At 52.1% G+C, this 27,105-nt stretch overlaps 5 protein-coding genes across 5 annotated transcripts; 2 read left to right on the top strand and 3 right to left on the bottom strand.

The window, feature by feature from the left end:
* Nucleotides 1-5,577: 5,577 nt before the first annotated feature.
* Nucleotides 5,578-7,233, bottom strand: ALTATR162_LOCUS5067 (uncharacterized protein; the record flags this gene model as incomplete). Its single annotated transcript, XM_043312684.1, has 2 exons — nucleotides 5,578-5,904; nucleotides 5,947-7,233. The coding sequence occupies 2 exons, from the start codon at nucleotides 7,231-7,233 to the stop codon at nucleotides 5,578-5,580; spliced, it is 1,614 nt and encodes a 537-aa protein (XP_043168619.1).
* A 1,375-nt stretch (nucleotides 7,234-8,608) lies between these two features.
* Nucleotides 8,609-11,658, top strand: ALTATR162_LOCUS5068 (uncharacterized protein; the record flags this gene model as incomplete). The annotated part of the gene is made up of 2 exons (XM_043312685.1): nucleotides 8,609-9,618; nucleotides 11,631-11,658. 2 exons carry the CDS (start codon nucleotides 8,609-8,611, stop codon nucleotides 11,656-11,658), a joined length of 1,038 nt encoding a protein of 345 aa, XP_043168620.1.
* A 1,015-nt stretch (nucleotides 11,659-12,673) lies between these two features.
* On the bottom strand, nucleotides 12,674-16,960 carry ALTATR162_LOCUS5069 (uncharacterized protein; the record flags this gene model as incomplete). Its single annotated transcript, XM_043312686.1, has 2 exons — nucleotides 12,674-14,595; nucleotides 15,781-16,960. 2 exons carry the CDS (start codon nucleotides 16,958-16,960, stop codon nucleotides 12,674-12,676), a joined length of 3,102 nt encoding a protein of 1,033 aa, XP_043168621.1.
* A 71-nt stretch (nucleotides 16,961-17,031) lies between these two features.
* On the bottom strand, nucleotides 17,032-19,122 carry ALTATR162_LOCUS5070 (uncharacterized protein; the record flags this gene model as incomplete). Its single annotated transcript, XM_043312687.1, has 1 exon — nucleotides 17,032-19,122. The coding sequence occupies one exon, from the start codon at nucleotides 19,120-19,122 to the stop codon at nucleotides 17,032-17,034; it is 2,091 nt and encodes a 696-aa protein (XP_043168622.1).
* Nucleotides 19,123-24,007: 4,885 nt separating this feature from the next.
* Nucleotides 24,008-26,645, top strand: ALTATR162_LOCUS5071 (uncharacterized protein; the record flags this gene model as incomplete). The annotated part of the gene is made up of 3 exons (XM_043312688.1): nucleotides 24,008-24,079; nucleotides 24,759-24,891; nucleotides 24,952-26,645. 3 exons carry the CDS (start codon nucleotides 24,008-24,010, stop codon nucleotides 26,643-26,645), a joined length of 1,899 nt encoding a protein of 632 aa, XP_043168623.1.
* Between the last annotated feature and the right edge of the window lie 460 nt (nucleotides 26,646-27,105).

Below are 27,105 nucleotides of genomic sequence, written 5' to 3' on the forward strand. Positions count from 1 at the left end.
ATACGCAGCCGTTAGAGCTAGCTGATACTCAGCAAAGCTCGTCGATAATATCAGCACCTAAGCTACCTCAGCGGCAATCACCGCGCAAAGCCCTGGCCGACGCAGCGTCCCAGGCCACCGAACAGCACCCTTTCGAGAGCCAGTTGCTGCTTAACGCCGTGCCTAACGAGGCTATTGTACCGCCTATCGAGGGTTCCAACGCTGCCACGGTAGCCAGCGCCGCCGACGATAATCGCGAGGTCGATAGCTCGTTTGATGAGCGTTTCCTCGACAACTTTGACGGCATTGATTGGTGTCGATTGTCGCGCTTTTGCAAGCCTCTGCGCTCACAGAAACGCCAAAAAGCTGGATATACAACCATGGATATCGAGTTGCGCTGCGCAGTAACACTGATGAGATCTACTTTATCTGCAAGTTCTGCCATCAACGTCGCTCACACGATGGTATCCTCAAGGTTACGCAGTCAACTACATCCGCGATTACTCACCTAAAGCAACCGAAAGCAGGCCACAACTTTACAAAAAGCGGCTTACAAGCAGCGACAAAGCGAGCATTTGGCCAGCAATCGCTTGCGATGGTGACTGGATCTGGTGTAGCAATCAGCCAGGAGCTAGTTAATGAGCTAGGCAACTTCGACGTACAGGCCTTCCGCTACGCAGCTGTTACGTGGCTTATTGAGAACAACCACCCTCTCTGCGAGCTTGAAACACCTGCTTTCCGATCGATGATAGGCTTCGCAAGCCCTGAAGCAGAGAGTGCGTTGTGGACGAGCGCTAACAGCGTTAAGGCGTATGCAATACGGCTATATGAGTTCATGTTACCCCTGGTTGTTACTGCGCTGTCTAAAGCTATTAGCAAAATCCATATAGCTTTAACAGGTGGACGACAAAGGGAGGCAAGCGGGGCTTCTTTGGGATTGTTGCGCACTACGCCGACGCATTAGGGACGGTTTTCGACATGCCTATCGCGCTGCCGCAGTTAACAGGCGCCCATACTGGGGAACGGATTGCTGAGGTTGTTGGTCAAACGTTGCAGAAGTTTGGGATATCGCCGCTAAGGCTTGGTTGTTTCGTCCTTGATAACGCGTACGCTAACGACACAGCCGTTACCTATCTTGCTAGGTAGTACGGGTTTACTGCAGCTTACTAGCGCCTACGCTGTGGCCCTTATACGCTTAACCTCATCGGCCAGGCTATTATATTTGGTAAGGATCTAGATTCGTACGATAACGACGCAGCGGAGCGCGCAGAGGAAGAGGAATCGATGACGAATTGGCGCAAGGATGGCCCGTTAGGCGTACTTATCGACGTGATTAACTATATTAAAACGCCCCAACAGTACGATCTGTTCAACCGTTTCCAGCTCCTTACTAACGCCAAGCTCCCCACAAACAATCAGAAGGCGATATTAGAGCTAATTAAGCCTGTTGTTACGCGTTAGAACTTATTCTATAGCTGCTTTGAGCGGGCTATTGAACTACAGCACGCTGTGAGCAATTACGCCAACTATCACATCTAGCACACGCGCAATCTCGACGATATCGCTAAGAGGCGCGGCAACAGGGTTCCTGACGTACCAAAGTGGATGCGATTAGACGGCCTTACAGCCGCAGATTGGGCGGTGATATCGGAGTATACAGAGGTGTTGAAACCACTTAAGCAGGCCACTAAACAGCTTAAAGGGCGCGGTAAATCAGGTCAATTTGGCGCCCTATACTCAGTAATACTGGTGTTCGAAACGCTACTACACGAGCTTGAGCAGCGGGTTAAACTATATAATCACGTCAACTACGAACAGATCAACGCTCCTGAGGATCATCTGCCCATCAACCTCCGCGCCGCCTAGGCTAAAGCCAACACCTACTACTCTAAGCTTGATAGCTCACCATTTTACTACGCCGCAACAATACTCCATCCGTACTACAAACGCTATTGCGATCGCAGCTGGCGCTCAAAGCCAGAGTGGTTACACGCTAACAACGTAGCTTTCCAGCAGCTTTGGCAGCAATACAAGCCAACTAACGCTGTACAAACTACTCCTAGGCCACTACAAAGCGCGCTCGAGGACGCTATCGCCGCGATAGCTGACGCCGACGATAGCAGCGACGACGAGGATATCGACGAGTTCCAACGCTGGAAGAAGCTTGAGCCAAAATGGACGCGCGAGCAGTTCACTCAAGGCTGTGATCCTATCCGTTACTGGATTGAACTACAACCAAAGTATCCCAACTTAGCTAGGCTGGCGTTTGACGTTCTAACGATACCTGCTAGCAGCTGCGAGTGCGAGCGATTGTTCAGCGAGCTCGGTGATCTATTAGAGCTAAAGAGACGCAAAATAGGAGCTCAACTACTAGCTACACTGCAGTGCATTCGAGCTTGGACACGTGCTGGATTCGAACGTCCAACTCCAGGGATCGTCGAGAAACTAGAGGCAACGCGTTCTGAGACGCTGCTGGAGGGAGAGTATGATCTGTGCAACTGGGAGGCGCACCCGCAGTAATCTGCATATATGTTAACTATAATAATTACCCAAGTTACCCAAGTTATGGAAGTTTACCAACCAAGTTGTGCTAATACCGCTTCCAAGTCAAGCAAGTTTCGTTACTACCGCAAAATCGTCCCAAGCAAGTCAAGTGAGCCTCAAAACTTGCTTAACTTGCTTGTTGCGAACTCTGCCTCCTAGTTCGCAGATCTACCTCGCGACTGGATTATCACTGTCTCTCCTACTGGCTGGATTAACAACGACCTCGCGCTCGCGTAGCTTAAGCACTTTAATGCTTATACGAAGGCGTCCTCTGTTAGGGCATATAGGCTGCTTATTATTGACGGCCATGACAGCCACTGCTTAGTAGATTTTCAGGACTACTGCAAGGAGAACAAGATCATCGCTCTCTGCATGCCATCTCACTTATCGCACCTTCTGCAGCCTCTGGACGTCGTCCCCCACTCGCTGTTGAAGCGCTACTATAGCGATGGAATCTCGCTCTTGGCACGCAGCCGCGTCCACCATATTAACAAGGAAACCTTCCTACTAGCCTTTAGAGTAGCTTATAAGAAGACGTTTACACTAGAGAACGTTCGCGCAGGGTTTCGAGGTGCTGGGCTAGTCCCATACGACCTAGAGGTTGTGTTATTAAAGCTAGATGTGCAGCTGCGTACGCCGACGCTACCTGCACCAGGCACTGTCGCCTGGAGGCGCAAACACCGCGCAACGCCCGCGAGATAGAGGCGCAATCTACGCTGATTCGAAATCGCATGCAAAAATACTAAGGGTCACTAGTAAGCTTATTAGATAAGCAGGTTAAGCAGCTAAGTAAAGGCGCTCAGCAGATAGCTCATAATATAGTGTTAATGCGAGAGGACGTAAGCCGCCTTCGAGACGCTGTTGACACGCTTACAAAGCGCAAGACTCGCAAAAGGCGGTACGTACGCGCAGAGGAGACTCTAACAGTTGGTGAGGTATCTGACTTAATTGCTAAAATGGACGGTAGTGGGCGTGAGGACAGCGAGACGCCTGCGAAGAGGGTGCGCGCAGAGAGGCGCTGCGGCCGTTGCAGCGAGGTTGGGCATAACTCCCGCACCTGTAGGGTAGAAATAGAGGATGTAGACAATAGCGATGCCTCTAATTAATATAATCCTGTTACATATAGTATAATAATCTGTTGTAGTGTTATACTGCGTTCCTGTATAGGCACTGCGCTGGTGCTTAGTGGGGCGCTCGATGGGGTGGGGCGCTCGATGGTGAACCACGTTATATATTTTTATAACTTACTATAAATCTTCTCATATCTTACTATGGCTTTCTTTGCAACTTGCAGCGTATGCGCTCTTGTTCTTCAAGCGTTTTTTCGTCGCCCTGCATCTTCAAATTATGGAGGTTGTGGTCGCAACGACAGTCATGTCGCACGCTGCGCTAGGAACCACTTTGGGTCTCACCCCTGCTTGACCACTACCAACCCCATTTTCCGCAATCCGCAACTGCTATGGCGATTAATGCCACTGAGGTGCACATCGTCCCTGATTTTCAGGATGCCTGAGCTTGGAGAATATGTACTCTGGGCTTATCACCGTGTCAAATTGTCGCAGTCTACGTACAGCTTGCTCGGTCCGATAAGTACTCGGTCCTATGTGAACAGAGTTTCACCATAACCCTGCTGACATCCGATCATTCCGGTATATCAACACGTAGACTTACTTCAATTCAACTTCAGTGTTCCTACCAAATTCTACTGCCTAATAGCCTATTACTTAAACCGTGATAAATTAGCACAAGCTAGCTAGCCAGCTAACCATTTGAGAAAAGTCCACTACAACACGAACACTCAACGTTAGAACTAAGAAAATCAAACCTCGAGGGTATATACTTACAACGCTCTATTTTTATTTCCTGCAAGCAGAGTATCCTAACTTTGGGTTGTTGTTGCGTTATGGTGCTTTAAAGGTTGAGTTGGTACGTTTGCGAGGAGGCGCTATGCCGTTTTCAATTTCAACGACAAAACTATCGGTGCCTGCGAAAACATATGGACCCCCCCGGATCTGGGAGAGATCGTCAAGGTGACGTTCTGGGATTAGTATTAGAGTAGTATAGGGGTATATAGAGGTCAAGGATCGGGATTTTGAGCTGTAAATTACATCTTGTTCACTTGTAAACCTCTTGTTATGGGTCGAAAGCTTGAAGCAGGCCTTTTGCAGACTGTTCTCCTTGATCTTTCTTATCAACGTCCATTCAAATGGATCGCTAGGAACCGTAGTGTTGGCCGCAATACAGTGAAGCGTATTGAGCTCAGTCTTGACCTATACGGAAGCCCTTATCCTCCTAATTCAACCGTTCAAGGGAGGCCTCGATTGATGGTGAAGGCTCAGGAGAATGTATGAGGAGAGACGACGACTGCAAACCAGCGTACTAATGCTACAAGATAGGCCCTGCTAGAGTACCTCCGTGAGAAGCCGACGGCGTATTTAGACGAGATGGTTGAGTTCCTATTCGACGAGTACAACCTTGTTATCGCCGAGCGTACCGTCTTTGATTACCTCTGCCGGGCCCAATGGAGTCGAAAAGTAGCTTCAAAGCACACCAAGGATCGTAATGAGCTGCTACGAGAGGTTTTCTACCTATCAACGAGAGGATGGGATCCTATCATTAATGGGCGACGGGATTCAAGGCTATGGCCCAGAATCCCTCGAGAAACCCTAAGATACATGCTTAATAGATGGTACGTTATAATGTACCATTTTATGCGTTAATTTTGTTAGTGATAACATGTACAATCTTCGTGCGAAGAGTTCAGAACGCCCATCGTACCAATATATTTCAAGTAACGTACCAATTACGGTTCTGCACTCAATTTGTACTAAACTTAGACAACATTCTCGCATAGATAGGCTCTTCTATCCATGCGACTTTCAGCACGATAAACCTCGTGGTTGATAGTATTAGGGTTTGGTGTTCGTGGGTGTGGTTGCGCTAGCGTGGAGGACTTGGACAGCCCGCGCAGATGCAGCCAAACAACAAGAGCAACAAGAGCAACACAAGAAGGCAACACACTAACTGCACAACACAAAAGGTACAACATAACATTCACGCTACAGCTTTAAACAACTCAGGCAGCGTCGTCTGGCGCAACGAAGCAGCAGGCGCGCTCTTTGAGCGTGCCTGCGACTGCATAATCTCAACCTGCTCATTGTTGTCATCGTCGTCGTCTTCGACATCGCCGTCGTCGCTATCATCAATCTCTTCCACCCTGTGCGTTGTGCCTGGAGCGTTCAGCTCAATGCTTAGCGTTTTCTTCCCTTTGATATCGCCGCCTGCAATACCCTCTGGGCCCAACCACTCGTCGAACTGCTTGGCCGCAAGGCAGACATCCGGACGCTCCCGCTTGAGCAGCTTGATAAAGACCTCCACGCCCTAGGAGCGGATGGTCTGCTCAATCTAAGTCTTAGGTAGCACGTCTTCTGGCATGACCAGCAACACGCCCCAGCCTAAGCCTTCAGCGATCCTGTACCACTTAACTGCTTTGGCCAGGCGGTTTCGAAAGAGATCCCGCTCGCTCTTAGACAGATTCTGCTTGAGGAACACCAGCGGCATCAGCGTGTCTATAGCCTCTGTCTGGCGTTGACCCTTGCTAAAGCGACTTGTCTTGCTGTTGCTAAGGAGCCTGTCGCTGCGCTTGAGCTGCTCGAGCTTGTCGTTCATAGCCTTGCCTAGGAGCGCCTGCGCCCACCTGTACTTGATGTGCACTGATTTGACTACTTCTTCGTAGACTGTGCAGCGGTCCCAAGCACGGCAGAACACGCCATCTAAGCTGGTCGGCTCGGAGGGACGAATCGAGGGCTCTTGCTCACGCAGCGCATGCGAGGAGAAGTCCTCAGGCGCGCTATCGCCGAAGAGCTTGCCCTGCTTTCGCCAGATCTGCAGGAAGTGAGCAGCGTGCTCCTGAGACGACGGGCTTCCGAGCGCGCGCGCCTTGGCTAAGAAGTCGCGCGCCTTGAGATAGGGCGACTTGACAGCGTTGTAGAAGTCGGTCTTCTTCTGGTGCCTGTCGACAGCGGCCTGTTTAAAGAGCCAGGCTATAACGTCTTTGTCTTGAACTGGCACAGCAGCGTAGGCGCCGCGCTTATCGTCGACTGCCTTCTCGTCTGGTGCTACAAGACCAAGGTCGAGGCTGCGCTCCACCTGGGCAGCCTCATAGGCTTTGATGCGTTGCCGCTCGGCGCGGCGGTTGTTGTTGGTGACTGTGGTGAGAACGCGCTGCTCCTCCACCGGCTGCGCATCTGGCTGCGCTTCCACCTCGCTGGCCGGCTCCTCTGGCTGATGGCTTGCTTCTGTGCGAGCGCGCTTTGGTGACGACGCCTGCGCAGACGGTGCTGGTCGCTTCTCGCGCCGAGCCAGGGGAGAGGCAGGCGGCTTTTGCGCAGACGGCGGCTCAACCATGCCCTCCTCTGCGAGCGATTGGGCCGCGCAGACGAGACGGTCCCAGCTGTCGTTGGAGAGAGCATCGTCCGCGAGCGTCTCGCGCAGCAGCCAGATCGCCGAGAGGGCCGAGTGGGCAACGAAGACAGGCTTGCAGACGCTGGCATTGTCAGGGCCGGGGATCAGCCATCCTGCGCTGTGCGGACGGGCGCCTGGGTCACGCTGCGAGCGCGGGATAGAAGCCTGGCAGAAGAAGAGCTTCTCGTAGTCCTCGTTCGGTGGCTCGTACCCGTGCTTGCGGGCGATTTCAGCGTCGCTAGCCATGGGGAAGCTCCGAGCGCCGCCGTCGAACGCGTCAGCAGCCTTGTACAGCGCAGTAGACTAGTGCATGTTAACTATGTATACTGTACTAGTATGCAGTAGATTCAAGAAAACGATGTACAGAGCGCCGAGGGGGGCCGGTTATTCAAGTCCCATGAAGCGCGCGTATCGCATTCGCGAAAATGACACCGCGCACGGACGTACTACCACAACTAACGAACTAGCGATAGTCCGTTAAGAAAGCTAATAGACCTAAAGTATTACTGCACTAAAAATGTAGGCTATTGAGTTGCTTATCGGCTACTTCCAGCATGGAGGTCTAGGGCGGATTAGATGACGATACGATTGTTTGTTTGTTAACATAAGAAGCTGCGGGGAAGAAGAAGCAATACTAATCTTGCAGAAGACCTATAACCCAACAACCGGACCGATCGGAGATCTAGCCGTGCAACGTGAGTTGACATTGCAGCAGGGGTGCGAAACTTACTTTAATAAGAACGGCGATAACAGCATAGAAAATAAAGAGCAAGAATATCCTAACATGCTAGCAGACGACGAGGAGCAGCAGATTTTCGAGCACTTAGCTAATTATTAGCTTGCCGTGTGCTGAGAGTGCCAGTACGCTGTGTGGCTAGACTAGATTGAGGGCTACTTGTAGAAACAACATAAGAAGTCGCTAAAGAGCGCGTAAGCTGTTAGTAATGCCGTCTGCTAGTAGCCTAGCTTGCTGCAGTACCCTAGTGAGTTGGAGATTCTAAGCAACGGCATTAACCTAATACCTCAGCTGCTAGTGTACGACGATGGTTTGCTGTGTCGACTCGGACTAGCGAGATGCTAGTACATCGCGCGGAGCAGAGAATCGCTTAGAAGGCACTAGCGCGAGGTCCACGAGTAGTTAGCTAGCAAGAAGCGCGGACGCCCCAGCTGGACCCGGGCAATGGCGTTACGGGCCTAACTCGAAGATAGCTGCGAGCGCGTATACTACCAACGATTGTTCGGCAGCCGGCACGGCTTACAGTACTTCGAGGTGCGTCCTACTCCAGACAGCGGCCCACAGCCCGTTCCTACTAAGGGCGAGGCAGCGTGGGCACAGGTGGGCGAAGAGATGGCTAAGACGTGGGCCAACGTCGAGAACCGGGCGAAGACAACGATCTAAGACGGGGAGAAGGATGAGGCGGCCCTATGGCTGGAGCGAACTGGGTGGCTGCCGTACTTGAACAAACTGGATCGTCCCGAATTGCTGGCGAGCATCGAGGAGCCCAACATAGACCTGGAGAAAGACGAGGAACCCGTCGAGGCTGCGATTTGGAACGCCATGGACTGACTGGCCCGCGTGAGCCAGGCGTCGGTCATCGAGCGGACGGGCATATTCGTGCGTATGGAGGCGATCCGGACAGAGAAGCATCAGACCAGGTACACGCCGCTGCAGGCGTACATGGACAACAAGTCGATCAAAGAGCGATCACGCCCGTGGAAGCAGATACTGATGTTTTTTGCACGGACGCAGAGGGAGCACCGTTGGAAGAGCCCCAAGTACCGCTTCACACAGCAGCAGCGCGAGGCGTGGGAGGCATTGATCGAGCAGGCAGAGAGAGACGTGGGCGGGGCAGAGATGGAGGTAGCGGACGAGGACCAGGACGAGGACGGGGAGGAAGAGGACGGGGAGGAGGACGAGATGATGATCGATGAGCTCGACGACGAGCAGGACCCGTCCGAGCGCGACAATGAGCCCGAGCACGCGAAGCTGAGGCCGATTGAAAAAGCGTGCTTGGATTTTTGCATGGCGCTGCTCAAACAGACCATCCGCCGCAAGGAGTACGACTGCGCGTTGGTGTGTGCGTTGGCTGTGCTCGGCGTCAAAGAGGACGGCTGGAAGGACGCTGAGCTGTACCCGCCGATATTGTCGTCGGTGATCAAAATCACCCGTTTCATGGTCGTACAACACGCACTGGAGCTGTCCGAGCCGTTTGAAGAGGAGTTGTTCGACGACGACAGCGCGTACGTGGGGAGCGACAGTGGCAGCAACTCCCCCAACCAGCATCGACCAAAAGGCTGCTTAGAGTTTGTGCAGCAGATGATGGACAGGTTTATGGTGCGAGGCAGCCACAGCCCAATGCAATGGATGCTAGACTTGCGTACGTACGGGCTGAAGGTGCATTTCAACACCACCGCGCGAGGGAACGTCGAGTGGATGGGTAGGGACGAGCTGCTGTACAAGAACGTACACTTCACCATGGCCCAGTTCCGCAGCATGGTGCACGGGATGCAAGCAGAGAGCAAGCGGTTGCTGGTTGAGGAGCTGTTGTTTTGCAATGGGCAGACCGCAGCGTCAGCCCCCCAGGTTCCGTGGGAGCAGCTGCGCGACAACCCGACCGACGACCGACCCGGGTGGAATTTTTTGCAGGACCAGCGCACCCGCATGCCCGTGGAGAGAGGTGGTTGTTCGAGCGGGTGGGGCAGGACGCCACGATGCGGGAGCGGTTCCTCAAGCCAGGCACCCGTTCCGGCATCGACAGGAACGAAGTGGAGCGGTACATGGACCGTGTGGTTGCGTTCCGGGAGAAGCTGCTCGCGCTCATGCACATGACGGCAGGACAGCCCGCGCGGGCGACGGAGATATTGAGCGTCCGACACAGCAACACGATCAAGGGCGGCCATCGCAACATATTCATCGAGGACGGCATGGTCGTGTTCGTCACACGGTACCACAAGGGGTACGCCGTCAGCGGCGACGTCAAGATCATTCATCCATACTTGCCGCGCGAGGTGGGCGAGCTGCTAGAGATACATGGCCAACTCGACCCAGCCCTCAGTCGAGTTAGGGTTTCATTTTAGTTAGGGACTAGATATACCATACTCGGCGTATTATTGAGCATGCGGGCTGGGTCGAGTATTGTTCGCAAGCCGGTCGAGTTAGGTTCCCGCAGGCTAATAGCTCCAAAATTTAGATATATTAATTAGAGCGCTAAGTTGCACGTTAACACGAGTTTGCAGCCCCGCAGCTGATGGGGTTGATGGTGTTAGGGTTTCGTGTTCGGAGGTTGGGGTTAGGGTTATGACGTCGCGATACCCCAGACCCCAGGGTTCGGAGTCGTTCCGAGATAGCGAGCAGCGACCGCCAACGCCAGATACGCGATTAGCTGCATCACGTATACAGGTAGGAAGACGCGTCCACAACGCGATATATAACGTAGAGTCTGCAATAACAGGTAGTCAATTTCAAAGAGTCGTTTCACGCCATATCGTGAGCTTAAATTGTCATTATAACCGTTGTACCACCATGGCAGAGAGCAACGTCGCAGGCGAGCATTTTGCGCATTTGGTCGAGTACGCGTTGGCAGTGTGCAGGGAGTGCCGACACGGCGTTTTGCCCAGCCAGATAAAAAGCCATGTGCAGCGCGCCCATCCCGCTAAGCGGAAGCAAGCGAAAGCCATAGCAGAAGAAGTTGGCAGTTGGGCTGTGTAAGCCCAGGGTACCTTGCATGGTCACGTGGATTATCCAGCGACCAATCAGCCCACTACTCTATGTATATAAGCTTAGATCACAGACCTCTCGGTGATGAAGAAGAATACACACAATCTACTTACAGTAGTACTGTACATAAGCGGCAACTGCGCTGCGCACCTGGTATTGCCAGCAATATTGCCGTATTAATTGTACTGTAGCATCCTAGCTCAGCTTACGAGACGGCCATAGCACGGCACTGTTAGTGATAAGGTTCATGGTCCCAACAGCGCTTGGCCTGCGACAACGTGCCTGGCGTTCCTCTGCTGTTCATGAGTCAGCCTCAGCTGCAGCCCGCCCACCTCAACACTCGCAGCCGCAAAATGCTAAAACCACGCAAGCCCTGATAACCTCCCTCCTGACGAAGAGAGTGGCGTATTCGGGCGCCCAAGGCCGGCATCAGTTCTATCAAGGCGCTCACAACAGGCCACACCTTTTACGCGAAGCTTGTCTGTTCATGTCACAACTTTAGCGCTAGCTGTAACGCTGACGCTAATGCACTAAGTCACTGACTAGAAGCGAGCGCTAGTAGCAAGTGGCGGCTAGTTCCGCACCCCCTACCTCGGACTGGCTCTAGCCGAACGGCTGAAGCGGATCGGCTTGCGCGTCCCGTTATGTAACCCCGCAGTTGGCTTTAACTGCGCGGGTAGTAGGGTTTATTACACTAACGCACCAAAGCAACAATTAGGCTGAAGGTGTTCGTAGTGCAGTACAATTGTAAAGACAATTTCTTAGATGGTGGGTGCTGTGACGGCAATGAACGCGCGAACGTATGTCCTCAATCGTGTGCCTACCCGCAAACTGCCTAATAGTGATACTAAAATTCGCTGACCGGTGTCATGAATTGCGTCGTTGGCGATGCATTGCTGATTAGGCAAGCTGACGTAGACTACAGAAAGCCCAAGCGTCGCAACGTGAGTTAACAGCGAGTGTGTCATCCAGACTATAGATACATTTAAGCTAAGAGCTTGTAGCTATGAGACCTAATGTCGCGTTCACTACAGTACTCGAACGCTTCTATTCTACTGTAGTGTCATAATATTCTGGCCCGCGCGCTATAAAAATGCACGAATAAATAAGCTTTTCTTTCTGTGCTAGTATTAGCTAGACATTAGTAGACGTTAATAGGAAGCACAGGCTTTATTACGATAGGCGCAGTGGATTGGGATTGCTGCAGCCAAGCACGCTAGCTGTAAGGCAGACTTCACGCGCAGAAGAGCGAACTGGTTGAGTAGAAGCTTGTATTCGGAGTAGAGAAAATAGCAGACGCAGAGCCTAGAAGAGGCAGAGCGTACGCGTACTTATATAGCCTAGAGAGAGAAGCGAAGCGAAGGCGTACTAGACCGTAGAAGGTCTAGTAGTTTAGGCCTTCGAAGGTCTAGTAGTTTAGGCCTTCGAAGGTCTAGTAGTTTAGGCCTTCGAAGGTCTAGTAGTTTGCGCCTTCGTAGTAAGACGTAGCCTTTTACTCCTTAGCTCTAAACCTCGTAGTAAGTAGTAGCTGAGGAGAGGCTATGTCCTTACATATGCCCCTCCCGTACAGAAAAGAAGGTAGCTAGTCCACTAGCTAGTAGTATCAACAGATAAGAAGAAAGAAGTCCTTAACCAAGTCCAAACTACTAGACTTGATCTTTACCCAAATCGCTATATGGTTTGTATGGGGCTGCGCATGTCTACACGGTTTCCCATGCAAAAAACTGACCTCCGAGCTGTTTTCCGCCACCTTAACCCCGGAACGCGAAAATCGAGCCGAACGGTGTTCCTACACTATATGGGGAAGGCGTCCTGTAAGGGAGCCGACCCAAGGAGGACTCCGATTCGGAGGCCGACTGCAGCCGTTGTTGACAACTGTGGTGAGACATGCATCCACAACGGCGAAGTTTGGCGGCTTGGGGCGACTTCGACGCACCTCCGCTATCGCGTACGTGGGCTTCAGAACTTTCACGCTAGGTTCTCGTCGCCGCTGGCATACTGATCTTGAAAGTCGCCGGCGTCTTCAGGGAGAGGGGTCCAATCGGGAGGCATGCGGAGTCCAGGGGGCGTAGGCTTACCGGGATGTTTCCAGTGAAAAAGTTTGGCATCATAATGGTCGAGGTAGTCGGCGGCGTCATGCCATGTGGCCTTGGGAAAGTCGGACCATTTGATCTTGTAAGCCCAGCGCCCTTTGACTTTGCTAGCTTTTGGAGAGGCGACGTCCACAAATTCGTCGACCAACCACTCCGTATGGGCATCGCCGTTACTATTGACCACTTCCACAGGCACTGGTCGAGCGGGAGCTTGATCGGGTAAGGCGTCGGTAGCCGCAGGCCGTAGAAGCTTCGGGTGGAAGATGGGGAATGTACCATTCCGAATCATCTCTTCGGGAAGATCCAGCTCGTAAGCGCGGCCGTCGTGAATGATTCTTTTGACGACATACGGCCCTGCCCAACGATCCGTGAGCTTCTTCGATTGTCGAGGGGTAGACCAGTTGACAGTAGAAATCCAGACCTCATTTCCAACGCTGTAAAGGGGAACCGCATGGCGTTTGGAATTAGCCTGAGCGCTCTGCTCCTGCTGGGCCCATCGGAGCTGCTCCTTCAGATGTGTGACCAAATCCGAATGCGAGTCCATCATTTCCTGAGCGCGTATGGCCTGATCGCGGGCTGGCCGTGGCAAGTTGGCTTCTATGTTTTCCGAAGGATGGATACCGCTACGGGGATGATAGCCAAGGTCGGCAAAGAACGGGGTCATACCCGTACTGGAGTTGACCGTATCATTGGCTTGAAACTCTGCCACATGTAGCCAGGACGCCCAATCGTCCTGAGCGTAGTTGATGAACTGGCGGAGATATGTTTCTAAGGACTGATTAGCGCGTTCGGTCTGGCCATCCGTTTCCGGGTGATACGCTGTAGAAAGAACCCGTTTAATATGAAGTCGTTGGCAGATGTGTTTCCAAAAGGGAGCGACGAAGTTAGTACCTCGATCGGAAACAATACTAAGGGGAAGCCCGTGGTGCTTAAAGACGTCCATGAAGCATCGGGCAGCTTCGACCGCGGTTCGCCCGTGGGTTGGATAGAAGTGGCGCCTCTTGGTAAGACGATCCACAATGACCAAAATATTTCGATATTCCCTGCCGTCCAGGCGCGAGGGGGGAAGGTCCTGGATGAAATCCACGGTCACATCTGACCAACGCTGGTGAGGAAGTGGCAGCGGTCGCAGGTAACCGTGTTTGCCGTCCCGTGGGGACTTGGTGCGGCGGCAGATACCGCAAGCGTCGCAATATTTGGCTATAGACTGGTTCATTTTAGGCCAGTAGTAGCGGTCGTACATAAGGTAGAGAGTAGAACGCGGACCCTTATGACCGGCAATTTCGTGGTCGTGGCACAGATCAAAGATCCGTCGTTGGAGGCGTGCATCCGCGGGGATATAGAGCCGGGTCTTATCGATGAACAAACGACGGCTTGCTCCGTCTCCTACTAAGGACAAGTCGGCTGCACTAAAATAGAACCCGTGCTTATGAAACCATTTAGACAACTTGACCTCGTGGGAATCAATGGCTGAAAAAGCGCGGGTAGCCATTTCGTCGCTTGCATACGCAGCGTTCAGGAGTTCCTCCGTGGACCGCGGATCCTCGTCATAGGGCGGAAGGGACGGGTCCACAACACCCTCGGGTGAAGGCAACTCGACGTCCTCTTCCTCTGGGTCGTTTGAGAAAGCCGTTCGTAACACACTGCGTTGTTCAGGCGTTATAACATCATCTGTCTTGCTAGAAGACAACGTGAGGGCGCGTAGAGCCGTATCGAGAGCCGGTTTCATTCCTGGTGACAGCACCTTAGGCCCCAGAATAATAGTTTTCTCCGCATGGCGCGGATCGTCTGGGTCGTCTGGGACGTCTTGAGGGCGGCGGCTGAGTGCATCGGCCTCGTCATTATCCGTTCCCGGGCCGTAGATGATCTTGAAGTTGAATTGAGATAGAAATATCGACCAGCGGGCTTGACGTCGGGTAAGCGTCTTAGTTGACATGAATGTTTCCAAGTTTTTGTGGTCGGTAACAACACTGATCGGGTGACCCGTGCCCATCAGTTCGGGTTCCCACTCCTCGAATGCCCGAATAATGCCCATCAGTTCCAGGTCGTAAATATCGTAATTGCACTCAGCGGAAGAGTGCTTCTTAGAAAAGAAAGCTATTGGCTGAAGCACGCCTTGGTCATTGTGTTGCTTCATGACGCCTCCGGTAGCCCAGGCTGAGGCATCCGTAAAGACATGAATGGGTTTAGAGGGGTCGAAATGCATCAAAACCAGGCCGTCCCGAAAGGCATCCTTGAGTGTGTCGAAGGCTGCCTGACATTCCGAGTCCCATTTGAGCGGATCGTACACGGTGCGTCCCTTGCCGCCCGGAGTTTTGTTGGGTACCACCTTGGCTTTAATCCGTTTGGTAAGGGGGAGGGCGATTGAGGAGTAGCCTTCAATGAACCGCCGGTAGAAGCCTGTGTAGCCGAGAAAAGCCAATAACTCCTTAGGGTGTTTAGGCGCTTCCCAGTCGCGAATGGCGGATACTTTGGCAGGGTCCATCTCCATGCCCTTGTCCGTGATGATCATTCCCAGAAACTTGACGCGAGTAGTGTGGAACTCCGATTTCTTAGGATCCACATAAAACCCTTGAGATTTCAGTTGAGAGAGCACAGCTTTGACGTGTGTGACATGTTCCTCCCGAGTAGTGGAATAGACCAAGACGTCGTCTAGGTAGGCGGTGCAGAACTGATCGAGATAGGGAAACAGTGCACTATTAATAGCGCGCTGAAAAGATGCGGGAGCATTGCACAAGCCGAAAGGCATGACTTTGTACTCGTAAGTCCCTTGGCGAGTAGTAAAAGCGGTTAGCCATTCAGATCCAGGTTTCATGCGAATGCGGTGAAAGGCATGGATGACGTCGAACTTTGAAAAGATCGTGGCCTTGTTAAGCTTCGCAAGCGTCTCGCGGAAGAAGGGTATAGGGTATCGATCCTTAACAGTGGCGTCGTTGAGATCTCGGAAATCCACACAAACCCGTAGGCCTCCGTCCGGTTTACCAATGATGAGCAGCGAGTTCCTCGCGGGCGACTTGGACGGGCCAATGAAATCTCTTGACTCCATGTCTCTGACATAAGCCGCAATGGCTTCTTCTTGCTGGCCTGAGAAGGGTCGTGGCCGATGATTGGGGATTTTGGCTCCTGGCTCGAGCTTGATCTCATGGTCGTGCTCCGAATGCTCCGGTAATTTAGACGCGGCCGCCTTGTCGAAGACGGGGATGAAATCAGAGTATTCCTGAAATAGTTCTGGCGTGAGAATGTCTTCAAGCGTGACATCGGGAGGCTTGTCCATGAACTTGGCGAAGTCCTCGTCGACTGCCGCGCGTCGGAGCCGCGGGGCTTTGCCCTGCTGGAGGGTCATGAGGCATGGGTCTGTTCGATATTTCCTAGCCATACGGCGTATAGCCTGAAGTGAAACCCTTTTGATCTCAACCTTTAGCGGGTCATGAGGTGAACCCCCAGGTGTCGCCTTAGTCTTGTCCGGGGGGGCCTTGTTGCGTTTGGGATCCCGGGGCAGTTGTGGAATATCTTTGTCCTGGAACTCGGCTTCCAGACTGCGAGAATCCGTATTCCGTCCGGCGGTACCACCAGGGTGGACGTCGGCAGGAGTTCGTGCTTCTGAATCGTGGTCCGCGTGAGGGCGTGGAGAGAGCTGGTCACAGTCCTTCTCCCTGCCTTTGCAAACGACTAGTGGGGAAGAGTCCTGAAGCCAGCAATTGAGCCTACAGTACTCATCTGGGAACGCAATCGTACCCTCGCGGTAGTCTAACTTGGGCTGGTGGAGTTGACGCCATTTGAACCCAAGGACTAAATCGAATGACCCACAGGTGTTTACCACGTAAGCCATAGAGCGCTCGACGTGAGTGTCCATTTTGAGGAAGAATTCCACACGATGGGTGATAGACTCAGAAGCCTTGCCATCGTAGCCCTCGCATATGACGGGTTGGACGAGGGGAATGGTCTGGAAGGTTTTCACCTGGCGTAGGAACTTTTCCGAGATAAAGTTGGAGTCTGCTCCGTCGTCGGCTAAGGTTCGACACCCATGCGGAACGGCGTAGGTGCGGCCAATGAAGGACTGAAAGGAGAATTGCGTAAGCCGTCGTGAGACAGGTAGAGCCTTTGATTCCCAGGCGGAGACGCGTCGGAGCAGCTGGGTCGATTCTCCTGGGGTGATACCCATGTAGGACGCGGCTAAGGCGTCTTGCCACGGCCTTGATTGAACTCCAGGGGGCGGCCGATCCCGAGGAGCTTTTAGTTTTCCGAGCTGTCGCCGGAAACCTCATCTCCTGAGTCGTATTCGTCGACTGACTCGTCGTCAAAGTCTTGATCCGGATAGGTAGAAATCTGACGTTGGGCCGTGGTGGGATCCTTAGATCCATCTGGCTTTTTGTTGACCGGACAGTCTCGAGCCATGTGCCCGACTCCGCCACAAGTAAAGCAAGTCTTACCATCGTCGGGTGTGGACTTAGCGCGGGGCTTCTTAGAAGCGTCGTCTGGTTTGGGGCGGCCCATCGTTCGCGGGGCTGACGAGGTTGGAGTCTTAACGTCTGCTGAAGAGGTGAAAGTCGAGGCGGTGTTAAGGCCCTGGCGATTCCGATTAGCTACTCGTGCGAGCCACGTAGAAAGTTGCGTCGAGTCGTAAGTTGCCATGTATTGCGTAATGTCGGCGAGCAACTTGGAGAACTGCGCCTGGTTCGTAGGCGAGGGTTTGAGCAACGTGAGGTTTTGCGTATGACGGTGAGGCAGCTTAGCCATAAGCTTAATGCCGCGTGACGGATACGGGATGCCGAGATTAGCCACGAATTGGCAGAATTGAACCTTAAAGGTAGCCCAGGCTTCCTTGTCCGTCTTCGCATCCTCTGGGACGCGGGGATAGGTGAGGTTAGTGAGTGCTTCTTCATTTGTGGCGTACGGGTTCAGGTCGCCCCAAATATCCCACAGCGCAAGGAAACACTCCATTTCCGTCTTGTACTGGCAGCTAAACTTCGTAGCACCGCCCGCCAAGACATCCCGAGCTTCTCCTGAAGTAAAGGAGAACAAAGACTGAACACGTTGGAGAGGGTGCTGGAAATTCTGTCCGTTAGCCGCCCAATACGAGTACATAGAACTAATGAACTCATGCAACGCCTTCGTGCCCTGCTTAAAAAGGCGTGGTTTAGGGGCATTGCGGTCTTCCGAATTGGCAAACTGCGGCATAAGATCGAGCAGGTTCTTAATCTCCTGAAGCCCTGGAGGAATGACGATAGCCTCCCCATTTACCACGATAAACGGGTCATCCTTGGTAGTAAATTCTGGTGAATTATAGGACATGTGTCCAAAATCAGGAAGACGAGTAGCGGCAGCTGGGTCGCCGCGGCGTAAGATCGAAACTGGGGGTGTAACCGTTGCGTATTCCGTGGCAGGATTAAACGGAGGGACTGGCGGATAAGACGCGGGGATGTCTGCCTGAGCCTGTTCTGTCTTATACAGAGCGTCACGTTGGGCTAAGTGCAGTTCATTCTGAACCGTGGTGAGCTTAGTTTGGAGTGCCGCATAGCGGTCCTTCCACTGCTGAGCCGCATTAGCCGCCTCATTGCGTTCCTTCCGTTCCTGAATAAAATGCTCTCGAAATTTGTTCTTGTCCGTATGCTCTCGAATCTTGAGACGGTGATTATCATAAAAGGCCATATAAAATCCCGAGGCTAGTCCCGCGAGAAGCTGTTGTGGCATACTATAGAAATCAGTGGGAAGCATTGTTGGAGGCAATTCCTCCATACAAGCCTTGAACCAGGTAGCGAGAGGTTCGTGAAAGGCTTGGACCTGCGTTTGAACCAGGCTCCGCATGTCCTTTCGCTTGTGGGGAGTGTCCGTAAACATGTCGTCTAGCCACGTGGGAGATTTCGAGGTGGGGTCTGTCACTGGCGGAACTCGACCGGCTAAATCGTCCGTGGGTCTAAGGTAGTTGTGTCTAAATCCCAGGCCCACCCGTGAGCTGCGGGTGGCGGAGAAACCCGGAACTGGCGCCGGGTCCCCAGGAAAGCCCATAGATACGCTTGGCGCGGGATCAGGAATGTCGTGATCGAATGGCGGCTGGGAAGACGTATCCTTTTCGCCCGACGGAATAACGAGCTCAGGGGGGACCTCCGTGGGATGGTCAGACTCCTCAGAGAGCAAGTCTTTAGGGGCTATCGTGGGCGCCGTCTTGACTGGATCCACCAAAGCGCCCCGAGACATCGAGCGAGTCGTGCGACGGGTGGGCGGCGAACGCTGTACCTGGCCGCTAGGCGCGAAAGCTGAGGCCGCGGGCGCCTTACGGGGGGCTTTCGGCCGTGAGCGCTTTCCTTCATTATCTTGATTGTCCATAGCGAGAAGTCAACTTTGAGGAAGGAAGTCTGTAATCGGTGGTTGAGTCGAGAGTGTATCGAAAGGTAGTGGTCGAAATAAATTTTGGTGCGCAGATTTATAAACTGCGGAGCGAGGAAAAACACTGTAGGCTGCAGCCTTCCATTGTCGTTCAAGGTGTAAGGCCACAACGCAGGCCGTGAAAGAGATTTCCGCCCTCGTGGCGTACTTTCCTCGACTCACTCCCGGCTGATGGCATTAGACGCCCCAATCCAAGCCCCTCGGGCGACGAACTAGGCTCTAACATGTCGTTGGTGGTAGGGCGAGCGTGGCAAAGGCCGTATACTCTAGGCTGTTGGTTAGCAGAAGGCTGTCCCGTAGCTAGCTATCCCTCTGGATAGGGTCTGAATCTGTACCTGCGCCAGCAGCAATAGTGCCTCCAAAAAAACCAGGTCTAGCCTGAATTTTTTGAGGTATTCTTGCTGTCCGAAGGCGCCAGACTCAGCAAAGAGCTAGCTACCAAAGCCGCAGTTCTGCGCAACAACCAAGAGCAAGTAAGCGCTACTTGCGTGGTCTAGGCTGGAAGCCTGCAGGAAGCTTTTAAGCTTGTTAGGTCTGCTATTATGTAAGGCAGACTTCACGCGCAGAAGAGCGAACTGGTTGAGTAGAAGCTTGTATTCGGAGTAGAGAAAATAGCAGACGCAGAGCCTAGAAGAGGCAGAGCGTACGCGTACTTATATAGCCTAGAGAGAGAAGCGAAGCGAAGGCGTACTAGACCGTAGAAGGTCTAGTAGTTTAGGCCTTCGAAGGTCTAGTAGTTTAGGCCTTCGAAGGTCTAGTAGTTTAGGCCTTCGAAGGTCTAGTAGTTTGCGCCTTCGTAGTAAGACGTAGCCTTTTACTCCTTAGCTCTAAACCTCGTAGTAAGTAGTAGCTGAGGAGAGGCTATGTCCTTACACTAGCATGCGTATCGCAGGTTACATAGCGCCTTTGCTGATCTTGTGACTTACTAGATTGCAGGAGTGTGAGGAGTAGTTGGGCAGGCACTAAGATATCGGTATAGGCTTGTATTGAGACGAATCCTTGAGGAGCTATCAAGCCTCTCAGAGGGATGATATATACCTACGTCACGTGATTGTGGCTGGTGTGATCCGACGGTGCCCCGAAGGGTTCCCGGTGGCTCACCAGTCTGTGGCTGGAATCCTGTGGTGATGGAACATCGTGACAAGGAGACAGCTACTAGTACGTACAGCCGCTCGCCTCGCAACGCATTAGGCTAATGTACCCGCCTAGCCGCAAGCCGCGACATAGATTCGTCTTCTTCTCTATTGGTCTTGGCTAGCAGACGCCCCAAATCTGCTAATCCCCTTGTGCAGCTTCCGTCGTGTTAATGCAGGACGTTGCAGACTTTGTCTAAGTAAGTTATTATAAGTTATACTAAACATCTACTCTAGGTGTAGCTAAGAGCTTTCTAAGAATAGATATAATTATAAAAAGCATGTGACATTGTCGTTCCTATTTCCCTTGCGTGCGCCTTAGACTAATTAATGCGCTGCATCTTGCGCCTAATTACATGCCGGCCTTATCGCCGTCTGTCACGGTAACCACCGTGGTTCCCTTGACACTGAACGCGCTACAGAATCCGAGTGCTCCGCTAAGCACCCGAATTCTGCTGATTGGCCGGCCGGGCCTAGCGCCATGCGCACGGCCCCCATCGATAACTTCTCACCGCCTGTACATGCTAATTCTGTTTCCTTACGCAACGTCTTGTATTACACCAGATATCGTACGTAGCCACAATTAACGCTTCTAGTAAGCTCTTAAACACGTGCTCGTAGCATCTCGTGACATAAGCCCTAGAAAGGGTCATTATAGGTAATTATAGGGTATACTAACACCCTAGTGCCCTAGTAGGGGGCACAATAGGGCATTCTAGGTTACTTACCTCTTAAGTACCTGCTTAACGCCCTAAAGCTTACGCTAAATCTTAGCCTCCTAAAGTAGGCGCTCATCTTTAGTAAGATCTTAAATAACCTTATTCTCATTACTAATACTAGGAATTGTAACTTAACCTTCACGAAGCTCCTTAACTAGAACCTTAATAGCGGCTAGGTTAACGAACTAGCTGTTAGGAGGCTAGAAAGGGTTAGAATAGCCCGTAATAATGCGGGCTAACCCCTTCTACGCTAAAAAGGCGCTATAATAGGGTAGAACGTGCTAAAAGGGGCTACTTACAGCAATACAGGGGCGATTTATTAGGAAACAGCGCTTATACTTAAGGATCTAGACAGCACTAGGCAAACTAGGGATGTTGCGAAGACGTCCCTTAAAGTTAGCCCTGTTATAATTGCTAAGGATAGGGAAATAGTAGCTATATTAGCCTAGGTAAAGGAATTTACTAGCAACCTGAGAATAGAGGCAGCTAGTGTAGACCTAGAACAAAGACTAAGTGCTAGCACTAGGAAGATAGCTGTTAGAGGCCGCTAGCTTAGAGAAACTAGCTATAATAAGCCGTACTAGGCTGATATAGGGATAGTTAAGGCGAAGTAGGCGGATAGGGTCTGATAGGGCGTAAGAGGGCGCCTATAGGCCAGTTAGCCCCATTCTCACCTATATCGCACTAGAAGGGGCTATTTTGGGCCACCTTGGCGTTACCCTCCTCTTGCCTAGAATGGGGCAAAATACTCACAATTAACGGTCGAGGGGAGTGTAGAATAGGAAAGATGGTCTAGATCGGCCAGGAATACCTAAAAGCTTGGGCCTTCGCTTAGCTGGACCCTGAATCCTAGGTAAAGGTAGATATTCTAGAGTTTTTCGAGAATTCCTAAATCGGTTGGGGTGAAGGTGAAAACTACACCCGGAACTCGGGCCTGCCCTATCTAGTCACTCTTTTTGATACTAGGCGTAGTAGGCCCTGTAAGGGCTATTACAGACTACTATAATCTAGTTTAGGCTAACTGTGCCTCGATTGGGTTGATCGACTCTAAGAAGGGGAATAATGTTAGGCACTAGGTTACTCTGGGCCCGTTCGGGCCGTTATGCCAAGCAATCGCAGTATATTAGCCTACCTTACCGCTGTTGTAGCTCGACAGCGGTTCGTCTCTAGTCTTACAAGGCAATATACCTCTACCTCTACTATCGCAGTGCATCTCGTATCTATAAAGACTCTATTGCTTGACAATGGGAGCCACCTAACAGAAGAATTTCTTGAGTATTGCCACAGGCATAAGATACTATTAGGTATCTATCCACCTCACAGCACCCACACGCTGCAGCCGCTCGATGTGGTGATGTTTAAGCCTCTCAGCACAGCATACTCAAAGAAGCTGGCAACACGCCTTCACAAGCATCAAGGCTTAGTGCTTGTAACTAAGGCTGACTTCTTTGGCCTATTCTGGGACGCTTGGGCGAGCAGCTTTACCGCAAAGAACATCTTCAGCTCGTTCGAGGCAACTGGTGTACACCCCTTCAACCCCGATGTCATACTCGATCGCTTCACCAACGACGACTCAGACACCTCTAGCAACGCGTCAGAGGAAGCTCCTACATACGGCGGTGAGGCGTGGCAAAAACTAAACACGGTTATGAAACGTGCGTTGGGTGGTGCCTCAGAGAAGGATGCATCTATCGTTCGACAATCGCTCCACCATATGGCTATACAGAACACCCTCCTGCAGAGCGAAAATGAGGGTTTGCTTGACGCCCTTACTGTCAAGAAAAGGAGAGAGATAAAGGGCAAGCCTCTTGACCTGCTGCAACACTATGAGTACTGGGGTCCTTCAATGATGTGGACTCCTCGGTCATTTAGAGAAGCCAAAACCCGCATGAAGCTTGCAAGGGAGGAGAGAGAGGCAGAGGAGAAGAAAAAGGCTGACATGAAGGAGCTTGCTAAGGCTAACAAGCTATACAACGAAAAGATTGCGCAGGAGAAGCGTGATGCGCGTGCGAGGGAGAAGGAAGAGCGCGACTGGCTGAAGGCTGAGAAGGCTAAGGAAGTTGCTGAACGCAAGGCAGAGAGAGAGCGCCAAAGGCAAGCTCGCGACCATCAGAAAACTATCCAAAAGCCGCCTACAGGCAAGCGCAAGGCTTCACAACAAGCAGCACCAAGGAAGAAGCAGAAACGTAGTACTAGAGATGATGTGGGTGGTGCCTCGCGCACGGCGCGTACCCCAACACCGCCACACCAAACCAACACTCGCGGCCGCAAAATCCTCCGGCCAAGAAAGTATTGGTGAGAAAGTTTGTCGCATAGGTCTATAGAGTACTCTGTTAAGTTGACTTATAATAACCACTTATGTGTGTGGCTCTACAGCCTCAATTTTGTGCAGTCCGTTTTGGTGATGCGCGTGCATTGACTGACGGCGTGCATTGTGTGCACGGACACGGTAGCAGCTTGGCGCGCTCTTATTGGCTATCTGGGTCAGCGCCGTGACAAGGCCAGCTGTCGCACGGTTGGGTGCGGTGTTGCAAGTATGGGAAATCATGAAGAGTGTGTAAGTTATTGTATTGTTCTTGCATCATAGCTCAGCTTATATTCAGGCCCTCGCACGGCATGCTTAGTAACAGAGTTTAGGTTCACGAAAGCGCTTGGCATGCGACACCAGCATTTCATAGTAGTAACACGTACAGAGTTTGCTACCCGCAACTCACACGCCTAAAACTAGCTTTGATATGCACTACATTACTACAGTTACTCCGTCTAGAACGGAGGTTGCTATTCCTATACACATCGCGCATTCCATGCCAGAAGGTCCGCTCCTACTACAGCATGCTATACCCTATCTACTCGCAAGCGCACACAATACCCATATTCATTTGGGTGATACGCAATCAACGCTGTCGTACCAGCTCCGTCGTCAGGACTCTTCGTTGCCCCAATACGCATGCCCTACTGCTCCCCAACAAAAACATGTCAGGTTTATACCTGTTCAAGGCCGCCCACGCTCCGCAAATTGCCTGCCTCCTCCGCCTCAGTCCACGGGTAAAGATACCCAAACTCGTGCTTGCCCAGCATTTCCTCCCATTTCATAATCCTCTCGGAAGGAATGCTTACCTCATCGCTCGCCCTCAGCGTGGTCGCGTCAATATAGCAAGACCCTCCGGTTGCAGCAGTTTTAACCACTCCACTTCCTGATCCCAGGATCCCTCCCGTGCCCCAGTCGCCCCGTGCAATGTCTACATATATCATGCCATAGGAGTTCAGTGAGCCCAAACCATCGCCGACCCTTCAGGTCTCGTCAAAGTGCACTGACCCGTAATTCATCCTTTCATGTGTGTTCGCAAACTCAACGGCACAGCAGGAGACAACCAATCCACCCGCAGTGCCATGGTCTTCCACGCATCCCCATTAATAACGCACCCTTAAGCGAGATCTTCTCTCCACAATTACGGAAAGTGAACCAATAGGAGATGGCAGTGCAGCGGCCCCCAACTTCCAACGCATCCTTCCAGGCAGCACCCTCCGTGCGTTTGCTTGGCTTACACTTGCCGAGGCTCTTCCACAAGTGGAATGGTCTGTCCCATCAGTCAATTCCGTTCCCCGCCTCCGAAATTTCAGATTCTGAAGAATACTGAACATTGGGATAAAAGGAACCCTAACCCTGACCCTTCCTATTGATAGGTTATAAGCCCTTACCCGCTACCTCGACTGCGCATGCAAGAAAGCTGATAGCGAGCGCACGTACGACATCAGTCCGTCCTCCGACATCAACAGAACTCTTACCGACACGTGGCACAGTGAACAGTCTTCAACGCTGTCACTATTGCCCACGTACACACCGAAAATAAGACATTGTATGACAATTCCGGCCTTGAGCGCATAAGTCTTATTTCAACGCAGCTGACAACGGAAAGGGAAACCGAGACTTCCAACGAAATTGCATAAAGAGAACATAAAGCGTCCAATAAACATGGGTCTGCTACCTGTAACAACCGCTACTTTGCTGCTACAGGCAGCGGAGCTGTTTGTGGCCTCAGGGCTGCTAACTGTATGGACCTGGACGACCTACAACCTGGCGTACGGCGCAAGCGCGAAACGTGACCAACGGAGATGGGAGCAAGTCAAAACGGCTATAAGCTCTTTCACAGCCGGTAGGCTATTAGAGGGCACACTCATGATACTACTTGTTATTTGCCTCGGTGTGGCAGGGTTCTACACAACCATAGTGCTTGCCGGCCTTGATATAACACGTGACTTCTCTTTTCAGAAAGAATTCACATTGACTGGTCAGCTTGGACCTTATGACTTCCTGTCATCAGACTTGAACAGCTCACTGTGGAGCCTTACTTCCGAGGGACTGGCTAGAGAGGACTTCAGGGTGTCACTAGCTGGCCTAGGAGCATGGAACCTGGGAGATCTGCCAGCCACGCGGGTGCCTTTAAACGGCTATGTACTGGTGAATGACTCTGCGGGCACGACATGGACAGCAGATGGTCACCTGGTGGGAGACTGCAACGAGGTGCGAGGCATTACATACCGCCAAGTGGGTGATTGGGACATAGTGACAGGGACGAACTGTTCTGAACCCCCGGATCCTAGGGCGCGCACATCGGTAACCGGAGGGTGGTTCGCAACGAAAGACATGGGCAACGTTTACTACAGTAGAGACCTGTTCCCTGATGTGACCACTCCCTTGGCCGAATTGAAGCAAGACGCAATGTATGAGTACAGAAGTGTATTGGTGTCGGAGCAGCCAATCAACGAAATAATGGAGCACAGAATGACACTGTTATACGCCACAGAGGTTGGCGAGGGGGCGGTGGAACAAACGTCCTTCAGGGAAGAAGCTGCACAAGCCCTATTGGAAGCCCGCCCTGGAGACCTGTTGGTGCGCAGGTCGGCCAATGTAACAGACGGTACAGTGTTAGAAGAAGCTTTAGTGCTGCTCTTGGGGCGAGAGGATACCCCGACCATCACCGGCTGGAACATGACACGATCCGCAGCTCATTACAAGTCCGACACTGCACGTAATAGATTCGCAGAGCTTAAATGGTTCAGTGCGGGCAGAGTCAAAGGGGGCGATACAACAGGAATGGTAACCGGTACACAACCTGATATTGACGCCGACAGGAGAGCAATGTTGAGGTTACTCCTGGAGGTGCAGCGGACGGGAGTAGTAATTGCCAGCAAGGCCCGCCTCGGATACACGGAATCAGCAATCTGGATCGCTTTTGCTATACCGTTACTGCTGTTTCTGATATCAGCAGCGTGGGCAGCAAGCATGCCCGCCTTCGTCACGAATTCAATCACGGAGAACTTGTTTGTATGCAACAACCCGGAATACGACGACTGTGCTTCGAATAAAAAAGAGAAAGGTTGGCTGTCTGCCGAGAGGTGGGCAAGCAGCGATATATCTGCTTCTAGAGATGCTAGCCACGTTATGATAAGGATAGGGAACAAAACGCTGGTCCCCCAGGTCGTGGAAAGTCGTTTCTGCGATGCTGGAGCTGAAACGCCATTATCGCGCATGTCCTCAGCGAAAGCGTATTGTCGCAGCGTCATTGACAGGCAGGAGGCAGTAGTCCGCGCCGGAATGACGTTGAACTAGCAAGCAGTGGTTCACCTGCACACGAGTCGATGTGCGGTAATGCGTAAGCAGGTAATAAGGACACACCAGTCTAGACGACCACGTGGGGCCCTAATCAATATGAGGCGACGGGGATACCTATCCCCACGCCGAACGTGGCTTAGCGTTAGGGTTTTCTGGCCCGAAAAGGAAAATCAAGGGGTTTCCCCGCCCAGTATCCCCGCGTACATTGTTATATTATTTCCATCACTTTGTGGTGCGAATCGATTTGTACGCGTTTTGCGAGTAATCTGAGACTGTTTTATCTATACTTCACTATAGTTTTGGCTTTGCCTAGGAAAGGCGAGACGCGAATGGTTTTAACAGTGCCGAGAACAGGAAGGCATAGTCGCGATAGAGCGAAGCAGGCAAAAGAAGCTTATACTAGGCTGCTGTGAAGGCTGCCTGTCAAGGCAGTGCATGCGACCAGGCTGAGCAGATG

This window comes from Alternaria atra (assembly GCF_907166805.1).
Source record: "Alternaria atra isolate CS162 genome assembly, contig: 25, whole genome shotgun sequence".
Taxonomy (NCBI): Eukaryota; Fungi; Ascomycota; class Dothideomycetes; order Pleosporales; family Pleosporaceae; genus Alternaria; species Alternaria atra.